The sequence below is a fragment of the Cnephaeus nilssonii genome (assembly GCF_951640355.1).
Source record: "Cnephaeus nilssonii genome assembly, chromosome: 20".
NCBI classification, from domain to species: domain Eukaryota; kingdom Metazoa; phylum Chordata; class Mammalia; order Chiroptera; family Vespertilionidae; genus Cnephaeus; species Cnephaeus nilssonii.
In genome coordinates, this window is record NC_137091.1 from 42,009,796 (window position 1) to 42,024,494 (window position 14,699).

Here is a 14,699-nt window from a genome sequence, read left to right on the forward strand (position 1 = left end):
CGCACCCCACGCCGCGGGGTCCCACGGCCGAGGTGCTGAGATGAGAGACTACACCCGCGCCCCAGACCCACAATCTTTTTTTTTTTTTTAATTATTTTTTTGAAAGGCAAAGCACCCCCCTCGCCCTCCCCCCTCTCCCCCTTCCCCACCAAGCCCGTCAGCTGTTCCCCTTGGTCTCGGGGTCCCCGGCTTCCTCCGCGGCCGTGGAGGGGGGGCTGGGAGTCTTCTGTCGGTCTTCTCCGGCGGGGGTGCGGGTCTGGGGGCTCTTCTCCTCCTTCGAGGCGGCGCCCGCTGCGGCCTCCTGGTGACAGGAGAGGGGGAGCCGGTCAAGGTCAGCTCCTGTGCGGGTGTGCCCGCCCCCCACCCTTTGGGCACCCGGGCCCTGGCGCGTTTCTTCCTCCGCTGCTCCTCCGGTGGCCAGCCCTACCTTAGGCAGCGGCCCCTCAAGACTCGAGTCCAGCAAGGTGGCCTCCGGCAGCCCCGAGTCGTCGTCCACGCTGATGAAGATGGCCGGGGTCTCCCCCTCGGGCCCCTCCTCCCGGAAATCCACGGCTTCGTCCGGCGGGGGAGGGCCCGACCTGGCCGAGGCCGAGGCCGAGGAGGAAGAGGAGGGGGCTCCCACCCCCCCAGGCTTCAGCTTCTGTTCCTCCTCCAGCTGCCGCTTTAAGGCCTTCTCCTGGGCCAGCCGCAGGCCCATGAGGTCCTGGGGGGGCCTGGGGGCGGGGGCGGGGGCCGGGGCCAGCGCCAGGGGCTCCAGGTCATCCTGGGGGCGGGAGGGGCGCACAGCAGCTCGGGTGAGTGGGGGCTAGGGCCCAGGCTGCTCTCAGGATGGCGGCAGACAGCAGGATGGGCCCGGAGTAAGAGCAACCGCCCCCCACCCCACCTCCCTTTCAGCGGGAGCCTCCCAGAAAGACGGGTGCCAGGCCGGGGGACCCTCACCTCCTCCAGAGGCCCTGCAGGGGCTTCCTTGGCCTCCGGCTCCTGTTTGCCACTGGCCTCCAGGATGGCCATGATGGAGTTGGGGATGTGTGCTTGCTAGGGGAAGAGCAGGATGGGGTGCTGCAGAGCTCTAACCCAGGGACCCCTCCTGGGCACCCCAGAACCCTTGCCATTCTGTGGCACTGCAGGGGTCCCCTCTGCCCACTCCCATCCAGTCCCCCGGGCTGGACCCCCGGGGCCAACCACCCCACATGTTGGGATACCTGGTGGGGGGTGAAGGAGCGGACATGGGCCAGCAGGGGCTCCCGGAGCTCCGGGCACTTGTCAAACACGGCGCCCAGCTGCTGGGGTGGCAGCTGCAGGATGACCTGGAAGCTCTGGGGCTTGGTGCGCTGGCAGCACTTGATGAAGCCCTCCCACACTTTGGGGTACTTCCACACCTGGACGGGGCAGGGAGGAAGGGGGCATCAGGGGGCGTGCAAGTGGCCACCCTTGGAACCGGAAGGACCGTGCCAAGATGGGGCCTTGCTGGGGCTCAAACCCCTGCCGTCAAACAGATTTCCTTTGGGCTGCACACAGCCCTGACCTCCTCACAGAGGACCTAACCTCCTCCTCCGGCTCCCCAGCAGCGGGGGCAGGACCACAAGGCGGGAAGAAGAAAACAGTGGCCCCTCCACCTTGGTCTCCCTGGGCCAGGCCCAGGCTAAGTGTTGTGAGCCTTGTCTCATTTCATTCCCACAGCAGCCGCCAGGGGGCGTCATTCGCCCTGCGAAACAGAGGAGGCCCGAGAGATGCAGGGACTTGTCCAAGGTTACCCTGGTAACTAGGGGCAGAGCCAACATCTGACCCCAGGTCTGTGAGAATCTGCATTTAACCTCTAAGCCAGACGTAGCAGCGTGGCAGCCTGCGGGCTGAATCCAGCCTGAGGGCTTGTGGAGGTTGTTTGTTTCATCACGGGATTCCTGAAAACCCAGACTTCTAGCTTCTCCTGAATGCATCAGCTCTAGGGTGCACCCTGCCTGGGTGCCAGTGGTGGGGGAAGGGGCAGCCAGGCCTCTCCTGGGATGTGCACCCCTGAAGTCTCTGCCTGCTGCTAGCACCCACCCACCCAGCAGGCAGCTCCCCCACGGCGGACGTAGGACCCCTGGAGCGCCAAGGGCAGGGCAAAGGGGCTGGCCAGTGTGGGTGGAGCTGCTCTCCTCATCCGGGCCCCCTGGGGGGAGAGGCAGGCAGGCTGGAAAAGCCTGTGGTTCGGCCTCATCTAGCCTTAGTGTCCTGCTGCAGCCAGTCACGGCCGGGGGCCTGGATGGTCCAGGGCGGGTTACCTGCTTCATGATGAGGCGGGACAGGATGTTCATGACGAAGCCCCCCAGGCGGGGGTACATGGTCAGGGACTGGATGACGGTCCTCATGAGCAGCATGGGCAGGGGGCTCTGCTCCATCAGCTGCTGCATCACCACGGCCAGCACCTCCGACGTGTACACGTTCCGCTCCGCAAAGCACAGGTTGGTGGCTGGAGGAGGCGGAGAGCGGGCCTGTCCTCTCTGCCCAGCTGCCCCCGGGAGGTGGGCGCACCACCACCCTCAGAGAGCTGTAGCCCCGTTTTCTGCCCGTGTACACACCCAGACCAACTTGCAGAAGCTCCGGGCAAAACGGGAGACTTCCCCCACCCAGCAGAGGGTCGCTTTCTGAGGGGACTGGCCTGGTCCTCGCAAGCCTGGTGGCTTGGCCCAAGGACAAAGACATGGCCAGCTCCAGCAAGCCCCACGTTGGACACAATGGGGAGACAGGGCCCTTTCTCTCCGAGGACAAGCCTTGGAGAGCTGAGGCAGGAAAGACGTTGCCAACCGCTGGGAACCCATTCTGGCTTGATTTAGGCACCTCCACCCCCACTAGGCAGGAAGGCAGCTCCGAATCCCATCAGCACCCCCGTAGTGGACAGGGAGATGGCCCTCCACCAGCAAGGGACCCCCACACCCACCCCGCATCAGGGCCTAGGGCATGTGCTACTGCTGGGGCACCAAGCCTAGACTATGTGGGGACACGACCCACAGAGCAATGAGGGAGGGGTGAGAGGAGGGAGCCTGGGCATACAATCAGCTCCCGGGCCAGCAAGGGCCCCCGGAGGGCTGGGACAACGCAAGCACCCACCAAGGCCTTGGGGTCTGTACCCCGACATCGGTGGGAGAGGTGGTGCGCCAATCCATTGTGCTAATGGGGAGGCCCCAGCAAACTGCCTCTGAACCCCCTCTTCCCCAAACACCACTGGCCATGTGAGTCTGTCAACCAGGAAGTCTTTATTGAGCTAAAAGAAAGGCCCCCCATACTTGAGAGGCTAACGGAGAGCAGGGTGGGCACTGTAAGGGACAGGGCAGCTCCCGTTAGGAAAAGGGGGAGATGAAGAATGACAGGTGGACAGGGGGAGGAGGCTGGGCAGGGGACGGGCGGGCATCTGGGCCAAAGGGCAGAGGACAGTGTGAGGAAAGTGCCAGAGAGCACCTGCCGGACACGAGGGGCTGCTCCTCCCCTCACTTCCAGGCGTCCCAGCTCCTATCTATTTTATTGCAAAGCCTCCTTCCCTCTCCTCCCCCTCAGCTCCACCCCACACTCCTCCTGGGCTTCCCACTCGGCCCTCTGATCCACCCTCCACACAGCAGACTGAAGGGTCTTTTGAAATTCAACCTGACCTTGCACCTCCCAGAGGCCCTGGAGATCCAGCCCTGTGGGGGCCCAGGCGGGTTTCCTCGAGGACTACAGGCCCTGCAAGTGCATCTCTTGGCCTCCCGTCTTTCCTCCCTTCTCTGGGATGGTCCTCTCTTCTGCTGCCTCACCTGCTTATCCTTCCGTGGCCTCAGCTCAGGTGTCCTCCCCTCCGGGAAGCCCTCCCTGTAGCCCTCACCAGATGTTGGGTGGCCCCTCTGGGCGCCCCTATCCCAACCTGGCTCACTCTGAGCTGTTCCTGAGGATGGACTGTGACCCCTGCAAGGGCAGGGTCAGAGCCGTCTCTATCCCCGCTGGGTCGCTAGCACAGCCCAGCACAGGGCTGGCTGAACGGAAGTGCTCAGTGAGTGAATCACGGGACTAGACTTGAGGGCAGGTCTCGCTATAGGAAAACTCACCAGAGAAAGGGTGGTTTAATGGGGCATTGCTAATACTATCAGCTATTGGGGGTTCCGATGGTGCACAAAACAGGACTGGACTTTGGATCTGGAGCTTAGTCAAGTGGAGGTACTAGTGCCTGAGAGGAGAAACGTGCTGGGAACTGACTGGACTGGGTGCTGGGGACCAACAGCTGGCGGGGGAGCGCGGAGGCTGTGGCCTGGGCCGGCAGGAGGCAGGGGTGGGGGGTTCCTCAAGGCCAGGCCGTGCTGACATCTCCAGGGCTTGGTTCCCTCGTGGAAAATCAGGCACTATATCTAGATCCACGAATGGGCTCGGGGTGGCGGGGTCTGTGAATCCCCTCAAATTGGACATAAAGCCGCGTGTGCTTATTGTCTTTGGCCGTGGTCGGCAAATTGCGGCTCACGAGCCACATGCGGCTCTTTGGCCCCTTGAGTGTGGCTCTTCCACAAAATACCACGGCCTGGGTGAGTCTATTCTGAAGAAGTGGCGTTGGAAGAAGTTTAAGTTTAAAAAATTAAAAGTGGCTCTCAAAAGAAATGTCAATCGTCGTACTGTTGATATTTGGCTCTGTTGACTAGTGAGTTTGCCGACCACTGGTCTTTGGGAACGAGCCTGTAACTTTCCTCAGACCATCAAAGGGGCCTGAGAGCGTAAGCCCACCCCTGGACCCCGGCTTCCAGACCCTTCCACGAGGGCCGAACCCAGTCGGAGGGCTGCGGAAGTCTGCCTTTTGTTTCATCACGGTATTCCTGAAACCCAACTTCCAGCTTCTCCGGAAGCCGGCCACCCTCTGCTCTGGGATGCGACAGCCTGGGGCAGCATGGGGCAGGGCCACTGGAGGGGGAGGCCTCCCCGGGTGTGGGCTTTACATGTTATAGGCCCCGCCCCCGACTTAAAGGTGCAGAGCTTGCTGGGGAAGGCTGGGTATGCAGCCACTGAAGCGGCTTTCAGGCCAGACATGAAAGACAAGAAAGCACAGTGACAGGAGGGGAACCGCCCCCGCCCCTGAAAGGAGACGGGAGGAACCAGAGGACAGTTGTCTTCCGAGGAGAGCAAGCGACAGTGAGGGCGTCCGCTCCAGCTGCACCGGAAAGCTTGGCTTCTGGACCAGAAACCTCAGGGAGGGCGTGGCGGGGGGGGGGGGGGGGCCTGGGAGCCGAGGGAGAGGCTTCCCACGGAGTGGAACCGGTGGGACCGGCAGGACTGCGATTCCAACTCAGGTCCACTGACTTCAGCTTCTGTTTTACTTACGACACCACTTAGGTGCTGTGTGGCCCCAAGCAAGTTCCTTAACCTCTCTGGAACCTCCATTTCCTCGTCTACAAATGGAAGTCCACAGACTCACCAGGTACCGGGTGGTGTGGATTGGTAGGCACCCTGTGAGGCACCCAGGAGAGCCTGGCTCCGAGTGGGTGCTCAGGCAAGAGGGACAGCGGCTCCCATGAAACTGCAGATGGTGCTGAGCCTGTCGCCTTGTCACCATCACCACCCCCACCCCACGGTCTCCTGTCCCAACTGGACTCGGCATCTCCTCCTGGTCCAACCTGGGCCCCGGTGCCCTCTGCCCACCCACACACTAGGCTCTGCTTCGCTCCTTGGGCCGGGGCTGGAGAGGGAGGGGCTCCCCAACTTTCTTGAGGACAGGTCTGTGCCAGCACGTGGCACGTGCACTGTTTTCTTAGAAGGAGAAGAGAAGGAAGAAGAGGGGGAGGAGGGAGGGGAAAACAGGGTAGGTGTTGGAGCTCTGAGCTGGAGCTGTAGGTGGCATAACGGCCGACTCGGTGGATTCCAGGGAGGCATGGGGAGCTGAGGTTCTTCCTGGGTCCGTGGAGGCCAGGCCACGTAAGGGGGGCAGGGGGAGCCTCACCTTTGATGATGGACTTCATGTCGCACTTTGCTGAGTCGATGTTGTGTAACGCAATCAGCAGCTCTCCAGGGTTCAGCGGGGACAAGGCCGAGTTCCCTTCACCTGCAGGGAGAGAGTGGGGGAGGGGAAGGGAGGAGACAGTTTGGAAGCCTAAGTGGAGAGATCTCCGAGTCCCCCACTGGGGGAACAGTGAGTGGAGATGAGGCGCCCTCTGCTTCAATGGGACTGGGGGGGACAAAGAACACAGAAAGAGGGGGCCGAAGAGGCAGCAGCTAGAGAGCCATCTCCTCCGGGAGGCCTCCTTCTCTCGCTCTCCGCCCCCCACTGGGTCCCGAGTTAGGGCAACATCTGAGTGTGGTTTGGTGGTCTCTCTCCCCCACTGGGCTGTGCGCCCATGAGGGCAGGGCCAGGACGAGCTCATGGGGCTCATGGGGTCCCGAACACAGCGGACACTCCTGGGCATGTGCGGGCCAGGCCAGGCCGGGGCTCCCACGGGTGCCGCGGGAGCGGCTGGGGATGGCCCTCGGCAGGCGCCGTGGGAGGGTCCCGGACACTCCACGTGCGTGTTTTAAATCACCAGGTTTGGGGAACAGCCTCCAACACCCACCGGGGTAATTTTTCTAAGTTCAACGTTTGTTTCTTTTTTAAAAAAGTATGTTTTTATTTATTTTAGAAAGAGAAGGAGGGAGAGAAACACTGATGACTGGCTGCCTGCACACCCCCCACTGGGGATGGAGCCCGCACCGGGCATGTGCCCTGACGGGAATCAAACCTGTGACCTTTGGTGCAGGGAGGACACTCAACCCCTGAGCCACACCTGCCAGGGCAAGTTTTTCTTTTTGACCCTGACAAAAACGCCCCTCCCCCACAGCTTGAGGGGTTCAGGCAGGAGCTGAGGAGCAGCAAGAATGCCTGAGGGAGAAAGCACTTGGGTCCTGGAATGGAAGACACTGAGCAGTCAACCCCAGGCTCCACATGCTGCTCCCGCTGTGGGTGAAACCGCCACTCAAGCAGCACCGGCGGGGCCTGGGAGGCTGGGACAGGTGTTCAGACGGTGCTGAGTCTGGATGGCAGCCCCAGGGAGCAGGGCGAGCCCTCTCTCCCTAAAGGTGGCATCACAGCCCCGGGCACCTCATTTCCGGGACCCTCCTTCCTGCCTGACCACGTGAGGGGGCCTCCCATAGGAGGGGGCCGAGGCGCAGGCCGGGGCAGGGCAGGCAGACCTACCATGCTGGGTGCCCAGCAGGCGGTTGAAGACCTCCTTCACCACGATGGGGTTGAGCTTGATGAGCTTCGGCAGGGCCTGGATCACTTCTTTCTACGGGGGACAGGGGGGCAGGTCAGCTACTGCTCGCCTGGGTGGGGGTTGGGCTCCGGCCTCTGATCCTTTCCTCCTCTCACTCCCTGGCCCCTTAGGGCTGAGCTTTCTCCTCAACTCAGTGACAGCCGCACCTTTCTCACGCCCCTGCCATGAAACGTACCCCCTGGACCAGCTCACTGACCCCCCCACAAATGGAGTGTTATCATCATCACCCCCTCCTCACACACGAGATGGAGCTCACCCAAGGTCTCAGCCCACCGGGAACAAGATCCAGGGGAGCATATGCTGGGGGCGGGGGGCTTCCTACGTGCTGGGAACAGATCTGCTCTGTGGTTCCCTTCAGGCCTCAGGTCAGGGGGACATCAAGGCTGAGAGGGGAGTGGCTTGCTTGAGGTCAGATGAGGCTGAGGCCGGGTTGAGGTTGATCCCTGGTCTGACAAGCCCCAGCATGCGCTCACAGGGGGGGCATCCGGGCATCCAGTTCCCTACCTTCTCCAGCCCATTGAGCACGGGGATGAGGAAGCGGACGTCTGGCAGCCGCTTGTGGTAGAGATCCCGGACGCGCTTCACCAGCTCCGGGGAGGGCGGGACTGCAGGCAGAATGAGGAGGCGGCACGGGTGTTGGGGTGGGCGGGGTGGGGGGCACTGAGAGGGGAGAGACGGTGGGGTGTGCGGGAGAGGAGGGGAGGAACAATTCAATTCCGAGCAGGAAGCCTTGGCCCTGGTTTTCCAAGTGCATTTGGCCACACACTGTCCTAGATGCAGAAACTGAGGCCCGGGGGGGGGGGGGGGGGGGCACAGCAGCTTTAACCCCCAGGTCCTGGGGGAGGGAGGGGAGGAGGGGAGGCCTGGGCAATGGAGGGGAGGAGGACAGGGGGCTCCCCGGGGGCACCTTTGTCTGTGAGGCTGTGCAGACATCTCGTGACCAGAGTCTCGGCCCCCTTGGGGCAGTTTTCCACCAGGAGCAGCAGCTCTGGCGAGTTCATGCCCATTCCTCGGATCTGGAGGGAGAGAGGAGACAGGGGGCCTGAGCAAGGGGCTGGGCGATGTGGGGAGGACGAGGGCCCAGGGCGAAAGCTCGGGGAGACCCAAGTGTCAAGGGCAGGGTGGCTAGCGGGTGCTGGGACTCTGGGTAAGGACTGGGGACAGTAGATCTTAGAAGTTCTCATCACTAGAATGAGAAACTTAACGGATGTGAACTAAACTTACTGCTGCAATCATTTCTCCACATACACATATATTAAGTCATTACGATGTATACCTTACTAACACCACGTTATAGGACAATTTCATCTCCACAGAACTGGGGGTTGGGGGAGAGCTGGAGACAGTGCTCGGAGCACGGGAAACGGGGAGGGTGGGGGGCAGGGCAGAGCAGCTTGGTCTCTTGCGCCCAATCTCACACGGATGCACCTCCTGCGGCGTGCGGCCTTCGCAGCACCAGCCTCCTGCGTGCAGGCCATGCCTTTTCTGTCATCTCTACCTAACCGACTTTCAATTTCTCAGTGAGCTTTTCTGGCTTCCGAAGGCATCAGTGACACCTGCCCACCCCCCTCCGGGGCCACCAGGGCCCCAGCTTGGCTGCTGCCCCGTGAGCACCCAGCACAGGGAGCGGAGGGCCCGGCTTCACGCGACGGCGCCCTCCTCTGCCACAGGAGTGAGTGGGACTGACAAGGCTTTGCCCTCAAGGAGCCGCACTGCAGGGCCTCACCTTCAGGCCGGGGAGACCGCTTCCCGCTCACATGAGCCTACCATCCCCACTTACAGGGAAGGCCAGGCTGGATCCGGGTGGCAGGTATGTGGGCATTAAGATACACACTCTCCTTCTGATTCTGTTGGGAACGTTCCATAATAAAAGTATTGGAGGCAGAGACATGAGTGGTTTCAAATCCAGCTGCAAATTGGCAGGACAGATGGACATTGCAGATCCCAGGTGCCAGTTTGCAGCTGAGTTGCTTCTCATGGGGGTGACCCTGCGGCTCCAGAGGCAGGGGCGGGCCAGCTCATGAATGACATGTTTACACGAATTCCTACAGCAAACTCAGGGACTGCGCCGCGCCCGCCTGCCATGTTCGCAGAGTGAGAAAGTGAGAGGCAGCTCAGCCTGTGTGGCTCAGTGGTTGAGGATTGACCTATGAACCAAGAGATCATGGTTCGATTCTCAGTCAGGGACATGCCCAGGTGTGGGCTCAACCCCCAGTAGGGGAGGCGAGGCGTGCAGGAGGCAGCCGATCAATGATTCTCTTGGGCCCTGGCTGGTTTGGCTCAGTGGATAGAGCATTGGCCTGCGGACTTAATGGCCCCAGGTTTGATTCCGGTCAAAGGCACATGCCCAGGTTGCGGGCTTGATCCCCAGTAGGGAGCATGCAGGAGGCAGCCGATCAGGGATTCTCTCTCATCACTGATGATTCTCTCTCTCTCTCTCTCCCCTCCCTTCCTCTCTGAAATCAATAAAAATATATTTAAAACAATGATTCTCTCTCATCACTGATGTTTCTATCTTTCCCTCTCCCTTCCTCTCTGAAATCATTAAAAATATATATTTTTTAAAAAGAAAGCGAGAGGCAGAATGTGACCTCAGGTCTGTCCAACTCCAGGCTCTAACTGTGGGGCTGCCCTGCTGTCTTCTCACGAACGACGGACGTGTCCACGACCCACAAGCTGCAGAGCAGCTGGGCCCCGAGCGACAACCCTGAGAGCTTAGCTCCCGCAGAGGGGGCCACACCGGGAGGGGCTGGAGGAGGGGCCTCACCGGCTGCTCGATGACCCGCAGCACCGTCCGCTTGATGTCGGCGATGGCCTCGGTGTACACAGCTGCCAGTTCGTGGATCAGCTTGTGGTTCTGAGGGAGGAGGGCCAGGTACAGGTACAGACACTGCTTCACGGTCTCGTCGGTCCAGGGCGCCGCCACCTCTGAGGGGCAGGAGACGGGATCAGGCCGGCCCACTCCCCTCCCACCCCTTCCCGCGCCCCGTGTCTGCCCCTTCTTGGGGGCAGTCGGAGAAGAGAGCGGGGCCTGGAAGCAGACTGTCCTAGGGCAGGAAGCCAATCATCAGGGAAATGGGGTGGGATCAGGACTGCCCCCCTTTTAGGAACCCCTGCACTGAATTCCCACCTCGTCCCCTCTGACCACCAATCCACAGGGCAGCAGTCTCCCCTGCCCCTCTCCTGCTCAGGGCACGCGAGTGCTCTGTGCCCTCGGCAGGAAGTCCCAGCTCCTCAACTTGCTCCGCCTGCCAGGCCCTGTGGGGCAGCCTCTGCCCGGGGCTGTGCTCTGACAGCCCCCCCCCCCCCCCCCCAGCCCTCACTGGGAGGCCCGGCCTGGAATGCAGCCGCCCAGCTCTTCCTTCCGCACCTCCTCGCCTCTGGGCCGCGTGGCCAGCGCCTCTCGGGGAAGGTTCCCAGCACCCAGGCTGTGCCGGGCGCCTGTGCTCCCAGGAGGCCCTGTGCTTCCCTCCAAGCCCAAACCTTCCAATTCAACGGCTCCTTGTCTTAGGGCCCAGGTCTCCCCATCTGTAGTTCTGGGGGGACCAGGCCTTTGCTGAGGGAACAGGCGATGATCCTGCCCGGCCCCTCCTGGAGCCCATGGCTAGCTCTCCTGTCCTCCGGGGCACTCTCCCTGACCCCTCGGGTTGGGTCAGGTGCCCTCTGGGCTCCTAAGCTCCCTGGTTGCGCCGTCCTGGGCGTGCTGGTCTGGCTATTCCTCTGTTGTGTTCCCCAGTGGGCGGGGCGGGGCTCAGCTTGGATCCAGCTGTTTCCAGGGTCCAGTCCAGAGCCTGGGTCACAGCACGTGCTCAACAGGCACCTGATGAATCGGCACCAAACCTGTGTCCTTGTCGGCTCCAAACAGCACCGATGGCGGGTTGGGGTGGACCAGGAGCTGCAGGTAGTTGAGGGCAAATTTCTCTACGTACTCTCGCAGCTGTTCCTTCTCATACATGCGCTTGATGAAGAGCAGGGCCTGGGAGCGCACCTGCGGAGAGCGGTGGCAGACGGTGAGCGGGCCCACGCCTGAGAAAGGCCAGGCCCAGCTGAGCTCCCTGCGCCCAAGGCTGTGAGCCCACTCAGGGTCCCGCCTCGCCTGTGGGACCTGGCAGAGGTGCCCAGTGTTTGGAATGCCTGCCACGGGCCCTATCCTGGGTCACTCAGACATCCCCTGCTGGGAGCCCTGAGCACGGACAGGGGCCGGGCCCCAACAGCAACACAGGCCGAGCGGGAGCACACGGAGGGTCTGCCGAGTGAACGGCCACGGGACATCAGGAAGGGAGCTGGTGTGAGGCTGCCGCAGGGACGGGGCCAGGCCCTCTCGGCACACGCGTTCCCTCTGCCCAGAGCACACCGTCCGTGCACCCGTCAGGTCTCGGCCCACACGCCTCCTTCTCCAGAAGCCTTCCTGACCCCCCCGTGCCCACCCCCATCAGGTGGGTCAGGGCTCCCAGCCCCCCAGGCAGTGTCACCGCCCGCTGACAGGGCGCCCTGCCCCTCCCCTGCTCAGCGCCCAGGCCCAGCACAGCGCCAGGCGTGAAGGGGGCTCCCCCCACGGGCGGAGTAAGAGCAGGAGGGGGACTGCCTTCCTGGGAGGGCGAGTACACACGTGTGCACATTCTAACAGCTTCATGCCATCACACGTGGAAACGCCACCACCCAGCAGCTGCTGTGCAGGGCACCTCCCGGGTCAGGGGCGGACCGAGGCCGGTCCTCAGGGCAGGAAGGGCTGCGGGGAGTCACCTTGTCCTTCTCATGGGAGCTGAGGTCCAGCAGGACATGCAGGTACTGGAACTGGCGGGACGGGCGCTTGAAGATCAGGTCTCGGAGAGTGGACATGCCCAGGTAGGTGCGACTCTGGCAAGAGGGAGGCACCAGGCTCAAGCCGCCTGCGGGGGCCTCGGGGGGCTCTCTGGCCTGGCTCAGATCTGGACCTGCCCGCACACACCCTTCCACGAGGTCTCGGCTGGGTGCCCCTCAGACCCCACGCAGGGCCCTGTCCCCGCCACAGGCTGCAGCGCGCAGGGCTCCTGCCCCTCCAGGACGCCGGGGACAGAGGGCGCTCCGCTGCCCGGCCTCACCTCATCCTCGCAGTACTTGCGAATCACCTCCAGGGCACTCTCCGTGATCAGTGGCGCCTCCAGCACAACCTTGGTGAAGATCCTGCAGAGCGGGAGGGACAGGGAGCGGCTGCAGAGGACGCCTGGCCCCCCAGTTCCTCTGAACCACAGAGCTCAGAGGCGGCCGCCCTCCCGCAGCGGCGCGCGCAGCCCACGAATAGCTCTGAGAGCACAGAGCAGGCTTCGCACGCGGCCAGCGGGTGACCTGGGTGGAAACTTCACCTCTCTGAGACTCAGTTTCTTCCCTTTGTCCACTGGGGACACCGAGCTCTCCTCATTTAATACAGCAACAGGAGGGAAAGGTGGGGGAGGGGGTTGCTATTTTAGATGTGGAGGCCACAAAAGAGATAACGACGGAGTCAACGCTGGTGGGTGAGAAGGAGCCAGCCATGCAGTGTGGGGAGCATTCCAGGTAGAGAGAACAGGGAGTACCAAGCCCTGAACTTGGCATGTTCAAGGAACAGACGACAGAGGCCAGTGTGGTGCAAGTTTGGGGGTGGCAAGGAGCAGAGGGGCACAAAACAGAGGCTAAAGAGGTAGGAGGGATTGGATCCCACAAGGTCCCAGGGCATGGGAAGGCGCCTGCAATGTATGCTGAGAGCAATGGAGAGCCAGAGGAGGATTTCAGTGGGCGAGCAGCACGGGATTAGCATTATCCAGTGTCCCTGGCTGCGGGGTGGAGAGCGGAGAGATAAGCTGGAGGCTGAGGACACAGAGGAATGCACAGAACCGGTTCAGGCGAGATGGGGCTGGAGAGAAGCCTGTTATTTACAGGTGAGAAGGAGGAGGCCCAAAGGGTGAGGGACAGGGCTCAGCCAGGTGCAAACAGCAGCTGGAGATCAAGCCCGGGGTGACCAGAGTCCACACTGCGCGTCCATCTATGGGCCTCCAGCCGGTGGGGAGAAGGGAGAAGTGGACACACGCGGGGCTGACTGGGTGGGATGAGGGAGCTGGCCAGGATCTGGAAAGGAAAGGCGGGACACAGGAGGGGGGTGCTGGGGACGGGAGGGTGCAGGGCCGCCCCTCACCCATCCTTCTGGTCTGGCTTCTCCTGCAGGCCGGAGAGCAGGCGGATGAGGCAGTCCTCGTACTTGTCCAGGGAGCCCGCGGTCCCGGCTGCGAGGTAGGCGTTGTACTCCTGGTAGAGCCAGGCGAAGGCCAGGTCCAGGCGGGCCCGGATGTCTTCCAGAATGAAGGACAGGACCTCAGCCTTCAAGCCGGCGTCGAACTGCGTCACGAGGCTGGCCAGGATCTTTATGCGCACCTGACAGGAGAGCGAGCGCGTTGGCAACTCCCGCCCAGGCTCAGAGCACCCCACTGCAGACCCGAGGTTAACCCTTTGCATTCGCTTGCTTTTTTCTAGATTCCTGCTACCGATGCTAACCGTGTCAAGTCACACTCAACATCTGAGTGCAAAAAGGTTAAGTGAGGAAGGCAAGGTGGAGAGCCTAATGCCCAGCAGGTCCCATTTTCGGGCGGGGGGGTGGGGGAAATGAAAAAGAGAAAAAAGTCAATTATAGAATAAAACGAGTTTCTAGGAGCAGGACCCATGCACTTAAATATGCACCAAAAAAGATCTTGAAGCCGAAACCGGTTTGGCTCAGTGGATAGGGCGTCGGCCTGCGGACTCAGGGGTCCCAGGTTCGATTCCGGTCAAGGGCATGTGCCTTGGTTGCGGGCACATCCCCAGTAGGGGGTGTGCAAGAGGCAGCTGATCGATGTTTCTCTCTCATCGATGTTTCTAACTCTCTATCCCTCTCTCTTCCTCTCTGTAAAAAATCAATAAAATATATTTAAAAAAAGATCTTGAAGGGTTCCTGAATTTGTCCAGGGAGGGGGACGGGGTGCAGATATCTATCTCTATAGCCCGGAGTTCTTTAAACTTTTTTTTCCTTTTTAAAAAAAATATATTTTTATTGATTTTAGAGAGAAAGGGAGAGGAAGAGAGAAACACCAATGGGTTGCCTCCCATCTACAACCCGATTGGTGATTGAACCTGACCCCCGGGCATGTGTCCCAACCAGGAATTGAACGGAGACCTTTTGGTGCATGGACGACGCTCAGCCGACTGAGCCACACCAGCCAGGCCTGGAGGTCTTTTCTAACAGAGTGTTTAAAACAAAGATGAAAACAAACTTGCCCTGGCCAGGGGGCTGATCTGGCTGGAGCGTTGTCCTGCACACCGGAAGGTTGCAGCTCCGACTCCTGATCAGGGCACACACCTAGGTTGTGGTCTCCATCCTCATTGGAGTCGTGTACGAGAGGCAACTGATCTGTTTCTTTCTGATACTGAAGTTTCTCACTCTTTCTCTCCCTTCCTCTCTCTAAAATCAATGAACATGTC

General features: G+C 61.4%; 1 protein-coding gene across 1 annotated transcript in view; it reads right to left on the minus strand.

Moving 5' to 3' along the window:
- Positions 1-49: 49 nt before the first annotated feature.
- The window catches only part of SYMPK (symplekin scaffold protein), a 37,811-nt gene continuing 23,161 nt past the window's right edge, over positions 50-14,699 (minus strand). The window contains exons 15-28 of the mRNA XM_079800451.1: positions 13,384-13,619; positions 12,317-12,398; positions 11,979-12,092; positions 11,076-11,223; positions 10,003-10,163; positions 8,143-8,251; positions 7,740-7,840; positions 7,157-7,247; positions 5,930-6,031; positions 2,265-2,452; positions 1,203-1,379; positions 940-1,035; positions 428-763; positions 50-301 (exon numbers count right to left, since the gene is read on the minus strand). Coding sequence (XP_079656577.1) covers positions 158-301; positions 428-763; positions 940-1,035; positions 1,203-1,379; positions 2,265-2,452; positions 5,930-6,031; positions 7,157-7,247; positions 7,740-7,840; positions 8,143-8,251; positions 10,003-10,163; positions 11,076-11,223; positions 11,979-12,092; positions 12,317-12,398; positions 13,384-13,619 — 2,085 coding nt within the window. The 3' untranslated portion in view covers positions 50-157. The remainder of the gene's footprint in view (positions 302-427; positions 764-939; positions 1,036-1,202; positions 1,380-2,264; positions 2,453-5,929; positions 6,032-7,156; positions 7,248-7,739; positions 7,841-8,142; positions 8,252-10,002; positions 10,164-11,075; positions 11,224-11,978; positions 12,093-12,316; positions 12,399-13,383; positions 13,620-14,699) is intronic.